General features: G+C 34.7%; 1 protein-coding gene across 7 annotated transcripts in view; it reads left to right on the forward strand.

The window, feature by feature from the left end:
* PTPRC (protein tyrosine phosphatase receptor type C) overlaps nt 1-18,060 on the forward strand; it is a 123,535-nt gene that overhangs the window by 45,277 nt on the left and 60,198 nt on the right. For 3 of the 7 annotated variants that reach the window (XM_034666989.1, XM_011218906.3, XM_011218907.3), the window contains exons 3-5: nt 10,876-10,899; nt 14,529-14,726; nt 17,285-17,419. In XM_034666989.1, the coding sequence (XP_034522880.1) occupies nt 10,876-10,899; nt 14,529-14,726; nt 17,285-17,419 (357 nt within the window). Of the gene's footprint in view, nt 1-10,875; nt 10,900-14,528; nt 14,727-15,569; nt 15,597-17,284; nt 17,420-18,060 lie in introns of all 7 variants that reach the window. The other 4 variants (XM_011218910.3, XM_011218912.3, XM_011218908.3 and 1 more) reach the window with 3 other exon arrangements.

Raw genomic sequence — 18,060 nt, forward strand, 5'->3', positions numbered from 1 at the left:
ATCGCTGGCTTCCTGCCCCGCACGGTGCCTCACCGACCCATTCGCTCCTGCACCGATTTCTTCTACAAGATATACGTTTGTTTCTTTCTTTTTTTAAAGAGCATTTTTTTCAGGTTTATTTATTTATTTGAGAGAGAGAGAGAGAAATAGAGTGCAGGGGGAGGGGCAGAGGGAGGCAGGGAGAGAGAATCCCAAGCGGACTCCCTGCTCCAGCACAGAGCACAGCGCAGGGGTGAAGCCCCAGGCAGGCAGGCAGGGCTGGATCCCACCACCTTGAGATCATGACCTGAGCCAAAACCAAGAGCCAGAGGCTTAACCAACTATGCCACCCAGGCGCCCCTACAAGGTAAAGATTTCACCAGCACAAGCATTTTGTGTTGTGTTGTGTTGTTTTGCTTTAAAGCACGGACATAGTAAGAATAAACCATTTTCAAGCACGTTTTATTTTTCCTTCCTTTGGGTAAAAATACTGAAGGGTAAGTGCTTACCTTGGTTTTACTTTGCCACAGTCCTGTCCACACCCTCCCCCCACTTGTTTTCCCCAAAGAAATTTTTTTTCTAACTCTTTTATAGTCATTATTCAGCAATTTGCACTTCTTAAAAATAAATTTTAATGTGTGACTTAAGTCTGAATCACATTTTAATGGTTCATCCATGATGTTTTACTCATGCTTGGGTCTCTGAAAGGTCTTTCACTACTGGATTGAGTGTACATAGGTTTCCCTTAGAGCACAGTATAGTTGAATAAGCACAAGGCTTTTCATGTCAGATGTGCGTTTAAAACCAAACTCTTTAGCCTTGCACAAATTTATTTATTTTTTGAGGCTTCATCCGTAAAAAAAAGATAATGCTGTCTACATCGTAGGGTTTCTGTAAGGGTTACGTGAAGTAATATTTAAAATTATTTAAGTGCATCTACATAGTAGCTGATTATTAAACAGTAACTAGTATGAATGCTACTAAGGACACAAACAAAACAATTTCACCACTTGTACCAACATCCTTTGGTGATTCTTTGTATTTCTTTGACTACAATTTTATTCTATGCTAGAGAAAGCCAACAGCTACAAAAACACACACTTACTAAGGGATTTATAGAATTAGAAAGTTTTTTCTATCTGAGATATATTTTATAAATTAGGTACTTATCCCTGGATTTAGATAAATAAAAACAGACATTTTCTTAAGGAACAAAAAGATATTTAACGAGAGAATACAGGCATCCTTCATTTTATTGCGCTTTGCAGACACCAGATTTTTTTTTTTTTTTTTTTTTTGCAAATGGAAGGTTTGTGACAATCTTGCTTCCAGCAAGTCTATCAGCATCATTTTTCTAACAGCATTTGCTCAATTCATACCTCTGTGTCGCATTTTGGTAATTTTTGCAACATTTCAAACTTTTTCTTTACTACTATATTTGTTGGGGTAATCTTTGATCAGTGCCTATGATTCGCTGAAGGCTAATTTTTTTTAGGAATAAAGTATTTTTAAGTTTAAGTATGTACAGTTCGTAGCCATATGGTATTGCGCACTTTAGTAGGCTACAGTGTAGTGTAAACATAAGCACTGGAAAACCAGAAAATTCATTTGACTCTCTTATTGCGCTATTTGCTTTATTGTGGTGGTCTGGAACTGAACCTGCAATATCTCTGAGCTGTGCTCTGTAAATCTACTCTGGGAAATGTTTTTAGGTACAGTTGACCCTTGAATGACAGGGGGACGAAGGGTGCCAACTGCCCTGCACAGTCGAAAATCCAAGTAACTTTTGGCTTTCCCCAAACTTAACTGCTAATAGCCTCCTGTTGATTGGAAGACTTACTGGTAACAAAAACAGTCTGTTAGCACATATTTTATATCTTTATATGTACTACAGACTGTATTATTACAATAAAGTCAGTAGAGAAAAGAACATGCCGTTAAGAAAATTACAAAGAAAATACATTCACAGTACCACACTATAAAAAATCTGCATGTAAGTGGACCCATGCAGTTCAAACCTGTGTTGTTCAAGGGTTAGCTGTGCATGCATAAGGAAGTATCTTTACCGATCATTCTTAATCCTTGTTCCCCCCCATAATCACCATTAGAACTTTAAGAAAACACTAGTGCACAAATCACACCTCAACTCTACTGAATAAGAATCTAGAGAGGTGAAGCCCAGAATTTTGAACTGAAATTTTAATCTGGTACAAATACAAATACTGATTTTGTATTAATTGGGATTATAATACTGTTTATCGTTTCTCTTTCTCCTTATATACATGTGAAGTTATATGTAACAAACACAAACCAGAATCATAAACTGCGTTCCTCTGAGGTTTCACAGTGCTCTTGTTTCATGACAGTGTCTATACTGTGTCCATGGGGGGAAAAATGGGTTGGTGGCAAATACTTCTGGAAGATTCTGGGTCAAACAAGACTACATAAATTTCTCTTTGCCTTTGATATGTTAACACATCATACATGTCTTTGAGGGACATGTAGCATGAAATACTTCTGAAACAAATTTGACTGTGGGACTTTTTAAGACTTGTAAATATAAATCAAAGACCTCAGGCTGACCATCATTACACAGGAAGAGATAATCTAGCTTTTTTTTTTCTTTCCCCGTGACTTAGAGATAAATATTTTAAGATAAAAATTCAGGCAAAGTAACCAATCTTTCATAGATGGTCATCTTGTATTTATTAACTTTCTGTTGTGATTTGTTTAATCAACATGGCTGAAATTGATAATATGATTTTAAGCCAAATATGAAAGACATATAAATGCATGCCTGGTTTTAGAGGTGAATGTGTTTGCATACTCATATATACTCACATTTAACAAAAGTATCTGTGATGTTTCATATAAAAATTCTTTAGGAGATAGCTAGATATGATTGCTATATTTAACAATAATGAATTCCTTGATTTTATTCTACCCCAGGCCTTATGCTTTTGCCCTCTTTACCCTTAACTCAATTTTACATACCTATAACTTTGTGTTTTTATTCAAGTGTGTGTGTGTGTGTGTGTGTGTGTCTGTAGTTTGAATAGTACTATTAGGTTTATAGTAAATAAGATCAGTCCTTTATCCCCATCCTGTTTCCCAACCTCAATTCCTGCTTTCCAGAAACAGACATAAACACTTTGAGATATTTTGGCATTTTAAATTGTGGTTTCTATTGTACTACTGTTTCTTTTTTCTTTTTTCAAATATTTTATCCAGTATCTATTGGCTTCCTTTCTTAACCTTGAAATGTTGCTTTTTATAATCCTTTGCTTTTTGTTCATGGACGCCATGTTGTCTCATTTCTGAGAATATGAATTACAGTTGGTTTCTGGGTTTCTTCTTGCTACTTGCATTGTCTGTTTCTCCCAAGTCTCTCTTCTGTTTATCTTGGTCTCTGTCTTTCTTTTTGGAGGCTTTGATCTAGTGTTTCCTGAATGTCCTTTTGTATTTAAAGTGTGTTGAAATTCTGTGGTAATTGCTGGAACTTGGAAATTGCATGAAATCAGAAAGGCATTGAAGCTCACCGAGTTTTAGTTTCCTTATCTATCAAATGAACTACATGTCAATAGATATTAACATCCTATGTTTCCATATGACTGGAAACCTCTGAAATTATTTTCTGGTGGTAAGCAGTAGCTGTTTTATCCATGAGATTCCAGGCATAATAAAAATAAAACCAATGTTTTAACATAAAGTCTGAGTAAAGAAGGGGAAAATTATGATGAGACAGACACTCCTTCAAATCTAACATTTCCTAGGTGTGTGACTATGAGCAATTTACTAAACTCCGAGTCTCAGTTTCATTCCCTATAAAATAGGAAAAATACTTCCTAACGCACTGGCTTGCTTGGATGACTAAATGCAAAAACATGCAAAGCTGTTAGCATAATGTCTGATACATAATAACAGTTCAGTAAACTGCTGCTGTCATTATTATATATTACTGATGTCTTATGTTTCCCTGAAATCCAGATAAAACCTTGTTTGTCCCTTGCACAGAGTGCTTACACCATAGTTACTATTTTGATGGGATTTGTGGGATTTGTTGTCTGTGGACCATATACCAGGTTTACAGAGTAAGTAAAAGAACCCTTTTATTTTTATTTGCGTGCTTTATTATTATCCTGCCTTACTAAACAAGGAAAACCATACATATAACTGACCCTTATTATTTTTTTTGTCTTAATGTGCTTATTTCACTTTTGTATGGCCTTTATATTTATAGAGGTCAGATATGCATTCATCTCAGCCTTCAAAACATGCCGCCGTTCATTTTAGGGCAGATACTGGGAATAAGTATTTATTTCATCTATTCTGTCTCACCCTTCTGTCCTTGTACTTTTCTTAGATTTCCCCAACTAGACATGTTTAAATCCCTTTGGAAATGACATTCCATTTCTTGAGGGGGGAGGTTGAGGGTAGGGGTGATGGTGAGAACGGGTAGTATTTAAAGCCCAAGTACGTCTTTTGAAATGTCATTTTCACTCAACTGATTTCCAGTTTTTACTGAAATTTCTGATCAGGGACTTAGGGGTGTGACTTCAAGGTAACTTTGATTTGTGATCACTTAAACATTTTGAGTCCTAAAGGAAACATATTGGGAAAGGTAAATTCAGTAATAATACATCTGTTAGAATAACACAGCTTTGAAGATCAAGTGCTCTGTTATCTACATTTTCTTCTGTTTAATGTATCTAGTCAATTCCACTAGCGATTCACAACAGGATTATAATGGAAAATAGCACTTGAACGATGATTTACAGATTTTTGGGGCTATGGTGCCACCTACTGGAATATTTCTAAATATTCCCTTGTCCAAATAATGAAAATAGGCACTTACCTTAAAAAAAAAAAAAAAAAAAAAAAAAGTAGAAAATGTTGTCCCAGAAGAGTGTGGTCAAAACATAATAGATAGAAACACTAAGTATCTTACTATGCTCCATCTTATTACATTTGTTTCCTGTGTTTATAGAGTTTAAGAGCGCTCAATACAGTTCATACTTTTAGAAGTACTAATGTCTTCTTTTTATTATCACGCATTATACATGTCCTCTCTTAATCCCCACTACTATTTCATATATTTTTCTTCACCTGTTTTCCACACCCTCCCAGCACTGTTCACATAGAATGTTTACACATGTGGTAATGCTATTCATATTAATGCAATTTCCTAATATTAAGTAAGTATTTATTATGCACTAGTTATTAAGTACTTTCTGCAGATGTTTACTAGCTTTTTCCAAGTCTGTTTGACTCCACTAGAAGTATATGATTGCTTTTAAGCCATACATCAACCAGGGCGTGAAGAGTACAGGGCTGTCTGCCTATACCAAGCAGCTGAGATAACTACGTTAGTTCTCTTGCTTTACACTGGCCAAACAGATCACTCTGTCACCATACACTGAAGCAGAGTGAGTAGGTCATGAAACAATTAAATATTTCATGCAACCAGTCTGATCAGGTCTTCTTGTTTAACGATGAGGCTTCAGCACAGTTGCCTCTTCTAAGATTTTGGTAATGTTCTGATAATGTCTGCATATGTAAAATACAATCGACAATTGAAGTCATTGATCATATAATTTAGGAAGAATTACAAAATGTGATGGGAGGTATTGACAAAGTATTGTCAAGATTAACTTGGTAGTACCATCTCACCTAAATGTTTAAGTAACTTCCTCTATCTACCTTATCTGATATGCAGAAATATTCTCCATGGAAGTATTTGTCCCTGTACTGTTCATACTTATGTAAGTCATAAAAGTGGTTTTTTGAGGCGATATGTCCTTTAGATATTAGTTGGGGTTTTAACGAGGTTATTTCATGTAAGTTGTCTTTATATGTGTTCCTGTTTTGAGATTTGTAGTCAAGTTTTTTTGATATTTTAAAATTAATTGAAAAACCTTTAAATTTATATAATCTAGTACATATGGCTTATGTCATTTCAAGTTGCATTGCTATAGTTTCTGAATATTTTCTGAAGGACATTAACTTACATTTGGAAGTGGTTTCTATTTTTGACACTTTATTTTAGTGTGTTTCTGTAAGATTTATTGAGTGCCTAAGTAATATGCATGTGATTTATCATGTTGACTAAAAGTGTTATAGAGACTGAAAATCTGTTTACAGGGATTTTGTGACTATGAGAATAAGTAAGTTTAGTCTTAATATTGAGTCTAAACTGGGATGCTGAAGACTTGGAATTTTCTTTCAAAGTGATAAAAGACTGTGTGTGTGTATGTGTGTGTGTATGTGTATAAAGAAAATGAAGTAAGACATCAGATAAGCTACAGTGTTTCAAAATAACCTAAAAATCACTCAGCAGAGGAGTTTAGAATCAGATTCTGAGATAAACGGGTGTAAAGGAAAAACACATATTCAATTTGAGAAGCCTTTATGGGAAGTAAGCATGAACGGGAGGAAAGGAAAATGTGATCCATCTTTAGATATTATGTTGTTTGCCATGGATGCTAAATTTTGTTGCATTGAAGGCTGGAGGATTTGGGGAAATGTTGAATGGGGCCATGATTAGACCAGAAATACATAGATGTAGATATCCATAGAGAGAGAAGCTATTTTTCTGTTTCCAATCTATGGAAGCCGCTTCACAGATAGACGCGAGGTCTGTGAGTTACAATACTTTTGTTTGATGTCACTGTAGTTTGATTAACTTTCTATTCAAAATAATATTCTGTGGTAAATTAAACTGACACACCTCTGATTTTTCTCTAGTATTTACCTATACCATACATAGAACATTTATCCAGTAAAGTATAATTTAACCTTAATGTCTATATTTAGGGTCAAGTTTGTTTTAGCATGTGTAGCACTATTAGTCATTTATTTTGTAGTCCAATCCTGATTAAGATGCTTTTTTATTTAACTTATGAGATTTAGAAAATACCGATCTCTATATAACCTAAAACATTGGCTAAAAGAATTTCCATGCTGAAAGGTCAGATGGAGAGGAAAGGAAGTGAGGATAAATTAATGAGGAGAGCAGGAGGCCTGGGGGTTGACAGCATGGTCTGCAGAGTCAGACGTGCTCAGGTTCAAGCCTGGGCTAGCATATACTAGCCTTGTGAACTTAGCTAAGACACTTGACTTCTCCAAGCTTCTTAGGGTGTTGTGATCCTTAAGAGAGAAAATACAAACAACAGGCTTACGAAAGTGCCTGACATACCATGAACACTCAATACATATTAGCAATTAATAATAATAAAATATCATTCCCGAATTATTCTTTTAAAAAGATACACCTATAGAAATTGTCTTCTCCATTTTTGTAATTTACCCTTTTCAAAACTTGGATTAAAATACTATACATCACATATTCCCTACAAAAAGATTCATTACTTTTTTTAAAAAATATTTTATTTGTTTATTTATTTATTTATTTATTCATTTATTTAGAGCATGAGTCACGGGAGAGGCAGAGGGAGAAGGAGAGAGAGAATCCCAAGCAGACTCCACACTGAGTGTGGAGCCTGACGCAGGGCTCAGTCCCAGGATCCTGAGACCATGACCTGAATCAAAATCAAAAGTCAAGACACTTAATTGATTGAGCCAGCCAGGAGCCTTCTAAAAGCATTCACTGCATTTGAAACAGTTAGAATTAAATTAGTATTTGGGGGGGGGGGCATTTAACATGTATGTGGCCTGATGAATTGTCTACTGTTTAGAAATATTTCTAGCATATTTACTCTAGTATTCATAGTTCTTATGTTGAAAAGAAAGCTTCCTTATTATCCCAACATTCCTTTTTTCATTTCCTTAATAAATATGTGACAAATTGTAAATTCTTTTTATAACATGTTCTATGTCATTTGTGTTACATATTTTGGTGGCAACAAACTAATAAAAAAATAAGAACAATACAGTATAGTGGTCCGTGGCGTTAGTGATGGATCTAGTACAGGTAACATTAAGATTCCTCTTTTCTCTGTCATCAAATCTACTATTTGATTTCTCTTCTACTTTTATTGATCCAATAGCTTCCATCACTCTCAGGAAAAAATTCAATCTCTTTATCATAGCCTATAAGTCTTGCTCCTGCCTCTTCTCCCAAAGGTGTTGTCATCAGATCTCTCTGATTTCTCCCTTGCATTTACTCATGCTCAAAACCATTCAACAATTATTTATCAACCACTTATGATATGCAAGGCTCTTAGCTACATATCTACGGCTGCTTATCTTCCCCCTTGTCTTGTTGTGTGATTCTTGCTGATCTCCAATGGAAGATATTTTAATTATTAGTCACAATCAGGTTCACCTATGACCTAGATGTCTTTGCAGACTCTCGGAGATATGGATATAGATATCTCACAGATGGTAATTTCTCCCAGAGCAAAGGACCACACCTTTTACATGTTAAAACTTAGCACCTAATATCATGCCAGCAAAACAGTTTTTTTTCACTTAACTGAATCAAATTAACTTTTCAAAGTTCCAAGGAATTAGGTGTTTATATTGAGAAGGGGCATATCAAAATAGTTCTAGATATTTAAAAACTTATATACTTCATAGATAAAGAGAAGAGATGTATTATATGAAATGTGTTTATACATTCAAACTAACCTGAATATTTTGAAAGTGGCTATATGCTAAATGATCTACATTTATCACGAGGATTATTTTTTCTTTCACTTAAAACACAAGAGCTGTTAGTCGCTCTTACAGTAATACTTTATTTTTCTTATTACTTATTTTGCAAATTGACACAATTCTAAGAACGTAATTTAGAAGGAAATAAAAACAAATGAGAAGAGAGAGGACTACTAATGTGAAAATAAAATAAAAAATAAAAATATTATTTTATATGGGCTAGAAAAATAAAAGCTGACTAAACGAGAGGAGGAACAAAAATCCAAATTATGTAAATGAAAAACAATACTTAAGTTTGAATGATGAAGAAAAAGTAGAGAACTATAATGAGAAAGTAAGAAAATATTGGATACAATATACATTTTAATAATATATATTTTAATAATTACACGCTTAGATGATATACATGTAAAAATATATATATTTACAAATATATATTATATAGTATTACAAATACTTTTTATATCAAGGAATAAGCCAGGGAATGTCATTGAAGAATCCTGGGTCATACCAATCTGATGGTGCTTCTGTGGGGAGAAAATTTCTTCAGATCAGAAAATAAAATCTCCAGGCAAGAAGATGCTTTAAATACTAGGCAACCTGTTCTTTTACCTGGAGCTTGATTCCTTTTCACATCAGTTGACTATCACTTGGGAAAGAGCTTTATGATCTTTTTAATAGTCATTTACAAAGAGGGGGGATGAAAACATGCCTCACTCCCCTGCAGACTGAATCCAGTTCCCACCATAGCAATAAAGCTGGCCTTTCCAACATTCTCACAAGCCCTGTTGATAAATCCAATTGATCCATGTTAGTTCTCATCTTACTTGATTTCATTAATTTCCTTCTTGAAACACCCTCTATTTGTAACCCTTCTTGACTTCAGTACACCTCCTAAATAGAAAATTAGGTCACCTTTGCTGTCCCTCTCCTTTAATATTTATTCAGCTTCAGAATTCTATCCTGGACGCTCCTCTTTTTTATGTCTGGGGGATCACCTTCACCTCTGTAGCTATAATATTCATCTGTATGCTGATCCATAGCCTTAGCCCAGATGTATATCCTGAGCTACCAGCCTCCACCTCCAAATATTCCTAAACATTTTTACATAGACGTCTCAAGCATATCAAATTTTCCTGTCTCTTTGGCTTTTCTTTCTCCTTCAGCTTAGCGCAAGCTTCCACAATCTCCCTCCCTGCAATGCCTAGTATGTTAAACATCGACCTGAATGTTTTCCTTTTTAGTCATTCTCTGCCTTTATTACTTGCAAAGATGTACAAAGTCTTGATGACTACTTTCAAGGTGTTTCACAGGTTTTTTTCATGTCTCCTTTTTGGGGGGAGGTACCATTTTCCTTGTGCAGAACATCATTTTTCTCATATCCTTTTCTTTTAGTCTCCTGATGTTTCTGTCCCCAGCTTTGGCTTCTGATAATCTATTTTCCATTTTACAACAAGCTCAATAAAAAGTTGAAATGCTTCTCCATTAGACCTTCCCTTAAACACCTTCCTCTGATAGCTGTCTAAAGCCTGTAAGACAAATCCCGGCTTCTTATTCCTCTAGAACTAAGTTAACTGTCCATAATCCTTTAGGTCACAGCTTAAATCTATCCAAGAAACCCTTTCTATCACCTCATCCCCCAGCTGGCCACCAACATGGGAAGTCTAAATTAGGTGATCCCCTATGTTCTTCTATAGCACATTCTGTCTCATTGGTCATCACACCATATGACTTTTTTTCTTTTTTTTGGTTTGCATCGCACAGTGAACTCCGCTCATTAGGGGCAGGAAATTTCTATATCTTGGTTAAATTATATCCCTAGAATGTGGCGTGATGTCTAGCACATAGTAGGCCCTCAATAAACATCATTAACTAAATAAATGAATGCATTTGGGGAGAAATGTCCGAGGTCTTTTGCAGGCTTAAAATGAATTCATTAACTAAATAAATGAATGCATTTGGGGGGAAATGTCCAAGGTCTTTTGCAGGCTTAAAATTAATTCTAATAGCTCTCCCTTATTCTATTTTCTTTTTCTTATTTTACCTGAGAATTCAAAAACTAATAGCCTAGTTTTGACAGACTTGGGGTTTGTAAACATGACATTAAGAGAAAAAAAATGTAGTTTCAGTGGGGAAAAGTGCACTGAAAATTGCCACTTTGAGAATGTTAACTAATATAGAGATGATGTATATATAAATATATATATAAATCTAACATATTTATGTAAGTATTATAAAATTTGAAATTTTCTAAGAGGTGTTTGTTTTCCTTTTTTTCAGGACAATCCTCTCCTCCCCCTTCTGGTAAGAATTAATACTTGCATTTTACTTATTTTATTTTTTGTTGCTAAGTTTATATATTTAATGTTGATAGAATTTTCCATTATTTTCTAGTAAAATCATTTTAAAAGATGAATGTTATAATTATGAATGGTTCTTGATATTTTCTTGTTCTTAATATTCCTGCTTATAAGATATAAAGTTTGATAACTCCTTGAATGTGTCATTTGCATACGTATTATTGTGTATAAATTATAGGTTTTCTTAAACTTGACAATAAATTGCATGGCAGGACTCCAATCTCTTTTTAAGTTTTAACATTGCATACAATTCAAGTTAGATCACAAAATTTTATGATTCAAAAATTGGTTAAGGAATTAGCTGAGAAATTAGAATTCTAAACGCATTATATATGTTATACATATATACATATATATAAAAAAGAAAAACAGATTAGTAAGATACTTTATAACAATCATTTCCAAATTCTATTGTCACAATGTAATTAACAGTCTTAATGAGTGTTCTAATCCTGAGATAAATTACATTTAAACAATGAAAATGTTATAAATAAATTCATACATACGACATGCAAAGTAAGAGAGAAAATAAGTTATATCACTTAAATGTTATTGCTATTTAAATGTATTACTGATTTCCTGATTCATCATATGGTTGACAGTATGCATTAGAAGGTAAGTAAAGCTACTAAGATAATTCTGATTTAATAATTATAATGCACAGTTTTAGTTACGTTCATTCAAAATATTCTAAGAATTGGGTAATTAAAGGAATTATTTTTTGATTAAATGAAAATTCATTTCAAACTATGGAAACAAAGAACTATGTGGAAACTAACAAAATGTCCCTGCATCTGCATACGAAGCAATACTCTCTTATTTTTTAAAAGATGTAATCTTAGGAATTTATTATCATTAGTACAACAGACAATTTTTATAAATACATGAAAGTCATTAAAGCATAGTAGATGTGATTGGTTTATGACAGCTACTCTCATGCATTTTAGCATCTCCACCTTTTACCAATGATGAAGTTCATTTCAATCGTATAAATTGGTTATTGTTGCAGGAGGGGAATGGGAATGGGGTAGAATGGGGAGTGAATGTTTAAAATGGTAGATGACTCATCATCTTACTGAGAGAGTTTCCATTATCTCTGCACTGACTGTTATAATAAGCCTCCAAATGATATCAGGTAAGTCAAAATAGTGACCCCAAATGCAAATGAGAATGTCCTCTTGCAAATACGGCCAACAAGAAAATGACCAATGGAAACAAGTAGTATCTCCAAAGTGAAGATGGAGGACAATGTAGAATTGGCAATTGGAGTGTGTTTTCTAATCTTGAATTTAATTCTTATTCATCGAATTAGGGAATGTGCCCTGAGCTTAAGACATGTGCAAGAATATTAAGGCTTCTAGGGAGCAGGGTAGTTTTCTGAACACCCTTTTTCCTTTGACCTTGGAGTGAATTTGCTTGATGAGATATAATCTTTAGGAATGCTACCCTCAACAAAGCATAGCACGATTATGCGAGGTATTTCGAAAGATATTCCCTTTAGTTTCTTTGTAATTCAATTTAAAAGAAAAGTGGGAGTGGGTAATAAAGGGAAAATGTCACCACATTTCTCTCAAAGCAGGACGGATCATTGGAATCCTGCTGAAACCAGACAGTTTAACCTAAAAACAACAAATTAGTAATTGTTCAAGTCTATAATGATGAAAGAACATTAATGTTATTGCACAGAATTTTAAGCTCCTCCCTCTCTCCCTTCCCTGTTCTCTCTCCCTCTCTTTCTTCCTACTGTCTTTTCCTCTTCCCTCCTTCCTTCCTTTTATTCTACAAAAAGCAGGTGAGAGAATAAGTCAAGTTAGACTTATGATTTTACACTGAAGCCAGGAAGGAGCTACTTGCCTATTAATAGCTAGATATGTTGGCCTGTATTATGGGTGAACGTTTGTTAGTAAATATGCTGATTTGTGAGTTATTAGGTTATGAAATTCTAGAGATTGGAAATTTTCCTTGGACAACAAGGACTGTAACAATTGTACTATCACTTTTGATTTCTGAACCACAGAAGAACTCCACATTATTTCATGTGCATGGCCTTGGGGCAGTTCAATAGAGTTCAGATGTTTTCTTCCTGTAATTAGTAAATATCGATTTCACTTAGCCTTTGACATTAATGAATGAAGCAAGGACTTCTGTGTGTCTTTTCTACTTCCAATTTCTGAATTTCCTATTCAGTAATCTTTTAATTTTGGTTCTTAATTCTTATCACTTCTACTCTTCTCCAGTTTCTCCCCTTCTTCCTCTTTCCATATTCATGCTATTTTCTCTTACTCTTGTTGAGCTGAATGGTTAAAATACTTGTGTGATATAATTCAATTTTTTTGTTATTTAAATATTGAAAAACATAGAAGTGGCTATTCACAGAAATGAATACATGTCAAACATAGATGATTTAGAAAAAACACATCACTATTACCTCAATATCCAGAAATCACAATGTTTTTTTTTAAAAACATTTTGTGGTGTGTTCTCTGCACCACCCCCCAACTCTTTATAAAGAAATACACATTCTGAGTAAGAGAACACCAAAAATTTTAAGGCCTTTAATACATGGTGCTAATGTGCCCTGCAGGAAGTTTTTACTAATTGTATACTCCAATCAGCTGTCCCTGTACCTATTTAAACACTATCTTCTCACATTGTTTTTTCTTCTGAGGTGAATTGAAACTGTGGAAAGTGGTATTTCAATATCTCAAATTGTATGTCTTATATTATCAAAAGTTGAAAACATTTTTGTAGATTTGGGCCATTTGTGTATCTATGTGAGACTTTTGTTTCCCTTTTACCCAATCTTTGCTTTGTTTGACTTTGATTTATTAAAAAATAATCACTTTGTACCTAGAACTTTATCCTTCATTTTTTCTCCTGGAACAGTAGTCCTCCTAATAGTCTCCTTTGGAGTTTATCTTTCTCTATTCCTCATTGATAAGTCCTTTAGATTTTTTTTATAATTTCTTTTAATCACTTTTCTTTATGCGTGGGTTCCATCCTTTTTTAAAATTTTTTTAATTTAAATTCAATTAGCCAACATAGAGTACATCATTAGTTTTTGATGTAATGTTCAGTGATTCATTAGTCGCATATAACACCCAGTGCTTATCACATCATGTGCGCTCCTTAATGCCCATCACCAGTTACCCCATTCACCCACCCACTTCCCTTTTCACAACCCTCAGTTAGTTTCCCGGAATCCTTTTGAACCCAATTGCTTTGGACAGTTGAGAATCCAGCAATCGAAAGGGGAGAGGGCAGGGCATAGTTGCTTTCAATTTCATTTCCCCATTTGTATCTTTAGCCTCTGTTCTGTAGCTTGTTTTATATCTAAGTCTACATATCTATACCTCTGTATGCATCTATATTTATATATATGCAAGTATGTATGTATATGTATTTACTAATATATACACACACCATATATCTTATCTGTATGTTGTACGTGTATATACATATATACGTATATAATGGACTGGGGAGTTAGTAAACTCAGATGAGTATACGTTGCAGGATATGAATCACGTATTTATTTTGTTTTCCCTCTTCCATCTCTCATGAATACAATAGGACTGAACTCAACAGAAAAGCCCAGTGCTCTGACTCCACGCGACCCCTTACCTGCCCGCACCACTGCATTCTTACCCACAAGCATCTCTGAAAGAGAAAATAACTCCTCAGAGACCACGCCTCCTCCTAATCCAGACAGTACTCCAACCGAAAGATTCCGGAACCCTTTGGATAATCCTACTACTCTTACTGTGGCAGGTTGGCACAGAGATGTTAACTGAAATGAGTTTAGGAGAACCTGTCTTTCTTTTTGAATTCTAAAGTTATCAAAGCAGTTTTTCTTTAACTTATGTGTGCAGTTTCTATGTATGTGATTTTATTCAGGTGTGTTAAGTGTAGGACATCTAGGTGTTCATGAAATATTAATTGACCAAAGAAATAAATGCTCGCTGTTAAGGAGAGGATGGAAAGGGATGGCACAAGTAACGTTGTAGGGGAGGAGGGAGTTTCTCGAGCATCCTCTGAGCTACAAGCCCTGCATCCTCGTCCCTGTTCCTGCTCACTTCGGTTTTCTGCAGCTCCAGACAGGTCAGAATTCACTACTTCAGGGCTTTGTCAGTCTTGCCCTCCCTGGCTGTAATTCCAAAGTAGAATCTTTCTTTGTTCAACTCCAGATTCTCAATATCAGAAAATTACTGGAGATATACAATTTATTTTTTAAAAACCACACTGAGGATTAATAATCCATCTTTGCTGTTTGGAGGTCCTCCAGGGGTATTTGCATTATTTAAAAAATTTAATCAAGGTTGTGGGTCTTAATGGTGGAATTTAAGGTAACGTGGCCACGTTCATAGCAAAATATCAGTGATGTGGGAGGCATTTTTGCCAGAGAAGACCACTGAGTCTCTTCAGATTCCCAATAAATCTGTGATTTGCTCATTCTCTATTTACTGTTAGGTCTGCCAGCGTATTTGGTACATAAATCAACCCTCATGAGGGTTGTTCCTGCCTTTTCTGAAATAATGTGCTATATTGCCATTTTCTGAGGCAAACAGGTTTGTAGACACATTCTGATTAGAGACTATGCTCTTTGTTTAACAGGGCCATTAACCTTAGTTTGGAAAACAAGTATGTATAACACTACCTCAAAAATTTGGGGGGAGGTACATCATAATGTTTTGAGTACCATACTGATTAAGTTTATTGGTTGTAATAAGCAGTTAAATAAATGATGCACGCCCCCTTATGTTGATTATAGGACTGTAACTTCAATCTTCCCTCCATTTTTCCCTGCTACCCAAGCAGAGTAGTACTAGGACCTATCTAAACATTGCAAGCGTTTGAATTCACTGCCCAAAATTTTAACAAAAGGGATGTGAGGTGGAGGGTGTTGATGGCTAGGTAGGACATTTCAGGTTAAACTCTTTTACTGACTGAGGAAATGTCACACAGAGTTTTCCTCTACAGAGTTTCCTCATTTCACTTCTTGTACACAAATACATGCATACAACATTCTATATGAAGCAAAATGTGAGAAGAAATGTTTAAAGTGGAATAGATTGAGGAAAAGGGTGAATGATATTAAAATACTAACTTGCTCTGGCACAATAAAACTGACGGTGAAATTAGCTTGGAAAGTTTCTTACACTTTCAAATAAAAGAACACATTTTTCCCCCTAGAAAATAATCTTGCTATCAGTCGATATTTCAATTGTCTACTGGGATAATATCTATATGTGTTATTTAATTTTTGTTTGTAATTGATTTATATTGTGGAATACAATAAAATTTTCAGGCTTACTGATATGTGTAGTGAAAAAATCCCTTAATCCACTTTTCTAGCACTGTAATATTTTCAGATATTTTCAAAATTGTTCAAAAATCATTGAACTTAATTATGTATGTAATATTATTTTTACAAAAATATTTTATGCATGTTGCAAAACATCAATGTAGAAGCATATACAAAGTATATACTTCTGCTTATATATACACTAAAATGTATATATATATAGTATTTATATAAATATATATATTTTACATATATGTTTATTCATATAAGTGTATATGTGTGTGTATATATATACACATATACATATATATACATATATATATATATAAAAGTATTTACACGTATACACAATGAAAATACTATTTCTCCAAATCCTGATCCTTAAAGATACCATTTTACCCATGGTACACCCTCCAGACTCTAGACATAGGATTCTGGAGCAAATTTGTGTGTGTGCAACTGTTTTCCCACATCTTTTCCAGTACTAGACATTATTAATCTTTTAAAACTCTGTCATTACAATAGTTAAAATATTTCATGTTTACATTGAAAAAATTTCATAGTGATCGGTGTTTTTGCATATACTTTTTCGCCATTGTATATATTAGATGTCTGTTACATGTCTTGTCCATTTTTCTTTTTTTTTTTTCTTTTTTAAATGATTTGCGTACTGTATATTGAGGGATTCTTTATTGTTTCTGCCTACAAAGAAATATCCCAACTTTCAGTTTGTAAAGTTGAAGGAGAGTTCACAAAGCTCATACTGACTTGGAGGTCAAAAAAAGCCACCTGGAAACCTGAGTCATCTGTGACTTCATGGCCTAGAGGGAGCCTCTGGGAATATGTAAATGAAGAACACAGGTGCTGCCTTCCTGCCAGGCGAATTTAAATAGAGGCAGACGCACATTTTAATAGACTGAGTCATTTCACGGTTTGGTAAACAAATATACTTGTAACCTCCTAGTATTTGTATTTTTCATCTATAGTGGGGAGACTCTGATATGATTTCACTTTCTCACTTCAGGTGTTACCCAGCCGCCTCTCCACTCCACGCACGCAGACTTGCAGGCGCCCTCTGCCGGATCTGACACGCAGACACCCAGCAGCACTGCTGCCCTTTACGCACGCACCCTTGCTCCGGGCGGGAATGACACAGAAGGTTTGCGGGGCTGTTAGACTTGTGCAAATACGAGGGGAGCATGACAGCTTCCTGTGTTTAAGAATAGTGTGAGGGAATCCAACCACTGGTTAAACGTGTAGCACTTGCTAGTTGGTGAATTTGGAATTTCATACTTTCATAGTCATCCTTAGTTTATGAGGCTGCATAACTAAGGTCCTTGTAATAGAAATGAAATCATAAAGAATGAGACTTACAAGAATAAAGGGAAGGCCTGTTCGGGGGGAAACAGTTATTTAGGGTACTCTATATGTTTCTTTGCATTTGGGGCAAGTATCACTGCAGAGTGAGAACGTTTTGCTGGTGATAAAGAATGATATATATGAATTGTTGCTTAAAGATCCCCAACCAATAAACAGAATCATGAAGAGTGGATGACTTCCATCATCAATAAAGGGCACTAAGAAATTGTAACCACAATTTAATTGTTTTATAAAAGAATGAAAAAAAGAAACAGATGCTTCACATTCCCCATTCAAACATTAAGATTCCTTCAGCTTAGCATCTCTATATATAAAAGCATGGCAAAATATCCCCTCCCTTGTCTTTCCAAAATCAGCCGCTAGGTCACTTCGTGGTGCCCTTTTTTTTTTTTTAATCCTGAAAAAACAATAATCCACACA

The sequence above is a fragment of the Ailuropoda melanoleuca genome, chromosome 8, assembly GCF_002007445.2.
Source record: "Ailuropoda melanoleuca isolate Jingjing chromosome 8, ASM200744v2, whole genome shotgun sequence".
NCBI classification, from domain to species: Eukaryota; Metazoa; Chordata; class Mammalia; order Carnivora; family Ursidae; genus Ailuropoda; species Ailuropoda melanoleuca.